Source organism: Lathyrus oleraceus, chromosome 2 (genome assembly GCF_024323335.1).
Source record: "Lathyrus oleraceus cultivar Zhongwan6 chromosome 2, CAAS_Psat_ZW6_1.0, whole genome shotgun sequence".
Taxonomy (NCBI): Eukaryota; Viridiplantae; Streptophyta; class Magnoliopsida; order Fabales; family Fabaceae; genus Lathyrus; species Lathyrus oleraceus.
This window is the reverse complement of record NC_066580.1, coordinates 377,827,200-377,835,414: the sequence shown is the minus strand read 5'-3', so window position 1 is coordinate 377,835,414 and position 8,215 is coordinate 377,827,200. Positions and strand designations below refer to the sequence as shown.

Sequence of the window (8,215 nt, the reverse complement as noted above, 5' to 3'; positions counted from 1 at the left end):
TTGTGTTCTTCTCCTGTTCTTCTGTGTGTATGGTTGTTTACCGTTTCACTGATGTAATCATTAGGGCTGTGAATCTAAGGTTAAGATTGTTTAGATTCAAAAGCTAAGATATTTTGGAGCTTCCCACAATTTCCATTTTTTTGCGCAGGGTAACGGTGCTTATTTCGACCTCCCCGTTTGCAGTGCTTAGGATCCCTTTTATAGAAGAAATATGAGGTCTCAAATCATGTGTAGATTATGAGCTGGCAGAGGATCCTTCGAATCACTCTGTTAGGATTAAATTTATCTTAGATTTGGTGGGGACCGATCGTGGATCTTCAATTTGTTGAAAGCAAATTCCATTAGCATTTTGTTTGTAATGACGTATCTTGATCTATTTGGAACTCGGGTGGTGGTCCCGCCCATTTAGCTTGACATCATCCTTTGCTTTAAACTTTTCATGTATACGACTACGTCGATGGAATTGGTTTGCTATTTCATTTTGGTCTTAAACTTTCCTCGACCTGCTATGGCTCATGCTTTGGCTAGATTATCTGTCTTGTAATGTAACAGTATTGATATGGACATGTAATTGGGTATATGTTAAATTTGTAGTGCGAAAGGGGACTTTGATCCGTATATATGCATACTCAATTCATGTTGTTTTAATATTTGATATAGGAAGCTTGTTATACTGGTTTTAGTTCATGGTTGGGGTGATAAGTAACATCAAATTTCTGGTTCATGTTTCAGTAGATAGGGATCATTGAATCATTTTTGGACCAAGGCTTCAAGTGAAATTTAGCTCATGTCCTGCAGGTCTAGTGTGTTTTGTAGTTGGACCTGATTGTCGTACCATATTTTGTGCATTGGGATTGTAATTTGGATATTCATAAAGGGAGAGATCACATGAGCAACATTGAACTCTTGCAACCTCTTGAAATTCATTCGTGGCCTCACCCAAAATTTGGCTTCATATTTCTTCCTTTTTCCTGCATCAAATGCTTCCATGGTAAGAGCATATACATTACATGTTACAACCCGTTCTTTGGCTTTCAACACCTTAACATTTTCAAGAAGCACATTCTCATTGTTGTTATGTTGTTGAATAGCGAAGCTTCCGACGTCTGCCAGACCATTAGGAGATTTCTCGCCTGCTTCGTTTTCTTGATCATGCTGTTGTAATTTTTGTAAGTGCAATATGGTCTTGGACTTATCGTCGGAGATGTGAATATATGTAAACTTGGTTGAAACTTGATTTAATTTGAATTTGGTTAAATGTTTTTCGTCGAATTGCATTGGCTATTATGGTTGATCGGATCGATTTGCTTCTGCATGATCTTGCTTGTTGCAGGTTGAACCTGGCTACAATTTTTTTCGTCGCCGTGACGTCGTGATTTGCAGCTGGCTTGGTGTTGCGGATTTGCTTGCAGTTGGGAGTGTTGCCGCTAGCAACTTTGGTTTATTTTATCATTATGCAGCTTGCTTGGCTACTTTGCAGTTTTGTAATGTCACTGTATTTATATGAACATGCGATTGGTTTACTTGGAATGTGATGATGTTAGTTGTTGTGTTAGCGGTTGAATGAAACCTTGCTATGGTAACAATTATTTTTTGTTTTGGACATTTAAAATGAATTCCAATCTTGTAGATTGGTGCTTTGGGGATTTTTTGCTTGGGATGTTTTGCCTGTGAAGTGGCTTAATAAATCTTCCCATGTTGTTTGGTTCACGGTATGTAATGTCGGCTGATTTGTTTAATCCATGAAGTGGATATGATTGCCTTCATGACAGGGGTACTGCCATGCCTTGTAGAAACAGCGGAGCTATGGCTCTGATCTGCAAATGCAGTACTACCAAAATCAATTAGCTTAACAGCGCTAGATTTAGGCAAGCACCTAAATTGTGTTTCATCTGATAAAACCCTCTTACAACTAAGAAGCTTTACATAGTCAGAAGAAACAAGAAGTATGTTTTCTGGCTTCAGGTCGGTGTGTATTAGCCGTAGTTCATACATATCTGAATATGACAATGCATGAGAATCATGTTATAAAGTAAGTCAGACACAACAAAGATACACTACATCCTGAGACAAACTAAGCAAGCTAAGGAAAAAGATGTTGATTTATAACTGTAGTGGGGTATTCGTTACCTTTAGATTTATCGATTAAATCAAAAGTAAATCATACAATTCGAGTTGCCACCGCGCTTCTATTTATCCAAAGGAAAGGTTAGAAAGCGAACAAAAACCAAGTAGTTTTATCAAATCAAAAAAACTAATAAAAATGTCAGAGATCGGGGTAAGGGGGTTGGTTATGCAATGGGAAGGTTTCAAGCACCCAAAACATCCTAGATACTCCTAGGAAGCCCTTTTCACAATTTGTTGTAAGGTAGGTTGGTATTTGTGAAAAAATTATTTGTGCAAACATGATTGGGGAGATGAGAGAAGAATGTACAAATTATTTACAATTTTGTGTTTGAATGGATAAACCCACTGCCTACGTACCATCTTAAAAAAGATTAGGATCAAAACCTCGTAGTTCGGGGTAAAAATCTCAAAACAAGTTGGTGAATTGATTGGTCTAAAAGCCTTAAGGTCTTTTGTTATCCAAGGGAGAAAACTCAACCTAAAACCACAAATCCACCAAGGATAACTTCAACATGCTAGGGAGGGGTTAACCCTATAATAAGCATGGAAGACTCATTGTCCATCACTAAGGATATAGGTGAGTATTATATCAACCTCAAGGATAACTCAAACCTAATAGCTAATGTTTATGAAAAGCTTTGGCAAAAGTGGCCATTGAAACCACAAAAACAATTGAGTGAGTTGTATTTACCAATGAAAAGTATTTACAAAATATGGTCAAAGTTAACTTAAGGATTCAATTCGAAATAAGTGTTATGAAAAGAAGTTTGAAGATCAAAAGCATAATGCTTAGGTTTCTAATTTTTTAAAACAAGTGTTAATATTTGCACAAAAGTTTTGGCTTGGGTTAGAGTGGAGGGAAGAAGAAGAATGAATAAGGTCCTAAACAAACAAAGATGGAGGAAGAGAAATAAAACCACAAATGGAGTTCCCTTCTTAGGATCATAATTATGATCCAAGTAGCTCCCATCCTTTGGAATAAGCAAGCAAATAAGCAAATACTCAAGCAATCAATCTCATAACAATCAAGCTCCTAGGAATCTTCCAATGGCTTTTGTATCTCTCACTTTGGATGCTCATGACAATGGTTCTTCAATTAGGCTCAAGTTGGAATCTCTAGCACAAGAATACACGCATCAAAAAGTTCCACAATGCAAACAAAGAATGGACAAGAATGAGTTTAGAGATTAGGTCCTTTCAAAGTCTTCAACATTAAGCATTCTAAAGGCATGAGGCCTAGTTGCTCTTTGACATTTATAGCACTCTAAAGGCATGAGGCCTAGTTGCTCTTTGACTCCATTTTGCATAGGGAATATCCTAAAGTCTAAGTCCTTTTGTCCATTTGCATTTTATTCACAACAATCAAAACAAAACACAAGCACAATAGTATATACACAATTATGTGCTCAAGTGAGCAAAAGGCAAATTGCATTAACATAAACATGAGCTCAAGTGAGCAAAGGGAAAAAGCAAATGAATTATATGTACAAGAATATTAAATTTGCATTAATGTAAAGTGCAAGAATTAAAAGTTAATGGTCAATAGTTAGAGTTAGTGTGCCATACGGCAATTTAGCGCTATGTTAAGCAATCGTAAGTGGCCTAATATAGTAGTCACACCTATCCGAGGTCGGTCAATAAAAATATAAACAACAAACATAAGTTAGAGACCTTGACTAGTAAGCCAAGCTCCTACAACTTGCTATGCCAAAAGAAAATGAGAATGATCTTGTATTGATTTAGGTTTTTTTTGCTTGATCAAGAAGCAACCTATCCTTAATGCAAAGCCATTCACTTGATCTTTGATCCAGATGAATTAGATTTGAATCAAGGAAGGTTAAACCTCCCATACATCAAGGCTAACCACCAATCTTTAACTCATTGATGAAAAAGAAAAAGATGAAGAAGAAGATGAATAAGAATGTACATTAATGGAATCCAAATGAAGTAAGTAAAGCACATTGACCAAAGATAGATGAAACCAAGGTCAAACACTAGTAAACAGAAGCAAAATGAAACTTAGAAGTCAAGAAACAAATAAAATATTTTTTGTATTTTTCAAAATTAAAATAATACTTGAATTAAAATAAACAATTAAAGGTCAAACTTCAAATCCATTTCAAATCAACTTTGAAAAGTCCAAATGGATCATCCTAAGTTCAACAAGATCAAACAAGGTTTGACAAAAAAATTTAGCATTTTTAGAAACCAGAAACTATTTTTAATCAATTAAAAATGAATAAAAAATGACCTAATTGAACTAAAATCTCAAATCAATTAATAAATTGATGAGAATATTTTTCATAGATTTATCATCATTCAAAGAGGTTAAGAAAATACTTTTGCATTTTTTGAATATTGAAAACTATTTAAAATGAATTAAAAATAACCAGAAAAGAGAAATTTCACAAAAATATCAAATAATAAAATAAAAAATATTAAAAATCATTTTTAGAAATTAGAAATTAAGAGGGAAATAATGCAATTGGTCCCATATTTTTTGGAATCAAAATGAAAGAGTTATGATTTTTTGAAATAAAATGAAATAAAAGAAATAAAATGGATTAAATCAGAAAATAGGAAAAACCACGTGCGTTGGATGAGTTCTCATTAATTGACCTGGCACATCTAATGGTCCACAGGCGCGCGCTCACCATGAGTCCAAGTCAATGAGAAACATCTTGCATTTAATAAAGTCATAACAAAGGAAGGACGAGATTAAATCTGGAAAACACATCACACGGTTCACATTTGATCTGGCAACCAGGCGGTGGTGTACACCACCGTCTTCTCCGGCGAGCTTGTATTTTCCGGTGGAAGTTGCAGACATGGCAAACTCAATAAAAATAGGCAATCCTCATATCATTGGAAAGCTGGGGTGATGTACATCATCCCTGTACCATTGGTTTTCACTCTAGATATCCATGGGAAGAGAAATCAGAGGTGGAAAATAATGGTGTTCAACCTGAACTCAATGGATTTTCAAAATTAAGCACACTATTCAATTGCCTCTGATGAGAGGACTTCAGCCAAACCAATAAATACAATAAACAAGCAATAATCAGTGTGTTTCGAAGAAAAAAAGTTTGATCATCAACCTTGGAAATGTGGATCTGTGAAGCACGATTCCTCTCAACTATTGATTGCAGTTTACTCTTGAGGTGAAGATGAAGCAAGGCCAAGGAATTAGAGTCCAAAGAACAACCAAGGAGGTTGAAATTTGGATCTCAAAATTGAAAGTGAAATAGAGAAATTCCTTTAAAGTGAGGTTTGAATTCAATTGTGCAGCATATCAGGCGCCTTCAGGTTGTGGAATGATGAAGCCAAGCACACTTATTTATAGCAAATGGCAAAGGCAAGCATGAGAATTTCATGTGCATGAATGAAGAGGGCCTCCATGCGTGGGACTGTACAGGCGCATGGAGGGTCCAAATCCTATTGGTTTGGCAAGCTTAAGTCATTTTGATCTGAAATAGACGTGCAGATGTGAGGTAATTGGATTATGCAATGAGTTTCAAACAAGTTTCCATAATTGCACCAAAATCTTCTCCTCTTCAAAAATGCCTCTTCCAAAAATAAAACATGGCCTTGTGGGTAATGGTTGGAAAGGTCTTGACATGAGGATCAATTTTTATGTTGAACAAAACTTCATTTGGAATTGGGAAATTAGTTAAAATTGGTCATAAAGTTCAAGGTGCAAAACATGTGCATGTGAAATTTTCCAAAATGGACTAACTTCAAGCCCTTTTGTTTCAATGATGAAAGCCTAAAATGACAAAACCTTAAACATAAAAGTTGTATATATTTTCAAGACAATAAATGTGGACTCAAATTTTGCATCATTTTGATTTTTGATGAGAAAGTTATGGGCACTTGAAGTTGGACTTTTTCATATTTCAATGCCTTTGGTCCAAAGTGACCTATAATGTTTTGCATTATCACATGTATTTATTTTAGGATTATGAAAATTTGTCCAACACAAAAAATGAATTAGACATCTTAAATTTTTCAATGCATTTGATCCCACCTCAAAATCATAAAACATGAGTGAGTTAGGTCCTTGGGAAGTTGACCCAAAATTAGGGTTTCAGTTAAAATGACCTATAATGTTTTGAAATGAATGATGACCTTCCAAGCTTCAAATAAATTTTTGATTAACATGAAAGTTGTTCATATGGTTCTTAATAACATTTTTTCTCTTGGGGTCATCTTCATTTTACAAACACATCAAAATTTAGGTCTTAGTGTATTTCAAAATAGTCAGATGAATTGACTGATCAACTTCTCAAGTCCATACCTCAAACCTTGATGAATTGATGATTAAGGACACTCAAATAAGATCAAATATGCATGAAATGATTAGTGAAAGAACTTTCCTTGATTGTATTTGATCATGGGTTGAGGTTGCTTCATGAGCAAGGCATAGTTGATGCACATTTGAATCAGGGTTTCCTTGGGAAACAATCCTCAAGCCCCTTGGTTTGCTTTGATCAAATTGACACATTGAGATACTTAGGAGGCATATATGATGAATGAGAGATTTGTGAACCATTTTCATGCTTGCTTTCCACTTCATCTGGCCACATCAATGAGCATAGGGTCTCCTAGGAGCCTCAGATCTTATGATTGCTCAAGCTACAAAAGAAAAGATGTTAGTGACATATTTTTGTGCTTTTGGTTAGTAAACAAAATAAGAAAAGCAATAATATACAATTCAAGCATGCTTGGTGGTCTCAACCCAACTCACACAAGTTCCCACCCAAAGGTAAGGAGCCAAGATGCTATGATCCTTGAGGCAAGATGCAAAAATGCAATGATATGATGCCATAAGGGATCTTAGGGTCAAAATTGGGGTCTTATAATAACCAAGAGATATATGAATAAAACACGAGGAATAAACGCTTGAGGTCAAGAATAATATCCAGAAACATGTTACAGATTCCAAAAGCCGTCATCCAAATTTGCGAACAAGATCCACAGGGAATGGGCAGTATTTATTTCTCTTTAGAAAATAAAATAAGCTTGGTCCAAGCTTCTCAAGGAAAATGCGTATGTGACTCCGATAATCGAACCATTTATGGATCTGTACACATCGTGAGCATCCCACATCCTTCTTCACAAAACGCTCCAGCACACCAACCTCGATCATTGATGCGTCACGATACTTCTGAATGCTTCTAAATACCTTGATAGCTACATAACCTCTTGTTTAACGATCCCAACATTCCAAAACTCGACCAAAAGTGCCTATAACACTAGAAATATGCTGAATGATACAAGCAAAGTTACAATAAGAATTTAAACTTTTATTCAGAGACAACTTGACCGCTAACCTTCGCCCATTTTACCGAGAATTTTTATATCTAGGAGTGAGAGTTTCGCCGAGATTGAAAACATAATGTCCATCACGGTCGTCGTTTCTTCTCGAAGGTGATGCATACTTTTTTTCGTAACCAACCACCGCAAAATTTCTCTGTGCCTGTGGAGATGGAGGAGGAGCTACATCCCATTCGAGACGAGGTCGTTTCCATGTTTGTTCCCTTTTCATGATAGATACCATTGACATGCAGATAAGGTTAAGCGTTGAAAAGCGTATCGACGATTCTTGCTTGTAATAAACTCTGCCCATGGCTAAGCTTATGGATTCATCGACATGATACTTGCATGAAAAGACTCGCCCATGTCCTTGGTTCAAACTAGCGTTCCATCTTTGGTAGTATCCTTTCACTATATATTTTTCCTCGTATTCATATAATAAATCACACTCCTAGACGAAATGGATTTCATGAAATGCATGTTTCTAGGTAGTACGGAAATGACATAATAGTGATATGAAACTAAGGTGAGGTATTCTTGTGATGAAATGTATGTCATGATGTGCATATGATGCAATTTGAAAATGAAATCAGAATTATGAAAAAATTTAAAAATGCATGGACAAAATTGGGGTATGGCAACAAGGTAGATGCTTATGGTGATAGAGATTTTTTTACAAGATATCGAGTCTCGCTTATGCTTCGTGTGTCTATTTAAATTTGTATGGCGTAGTGCTCCATCTCGTTGGACATGCTACACATTTAAGGATGTA

General features: G+C 35.7%; 1 protein-coding gene and 1 pseudogene across 1 annotated transcript; both read right to left on the bottom strand.

Annotated features, from left to right (window-relative positions):
• Positions 1 to 780: 780 nt before the first annotated feature.
• LOC127123343 (cysteine proteinase inhibitor 12-like) lies at positions 781 to 1,278 on the bottom strand. The gene has a single exon (XM_051053569.1). The coding sequence runs from the start codon at positions 1,276 to 1,278 to the stop codon at positions 781 to 783; it is 498 nt and encodes a 165-aa protein (XP_050909526.1).
• Positions 1,279 to 1,707: 429 nt separating this feature from the next.
• LOC127123341 (serine/threonine-protein kinase AFC3-like) lies at positions 1,708 to 7,693 on the bottom strand (annotated as a pseudogene).
• Positions 7,694 to 8,215: the final 522 nt, after the last annotated feature.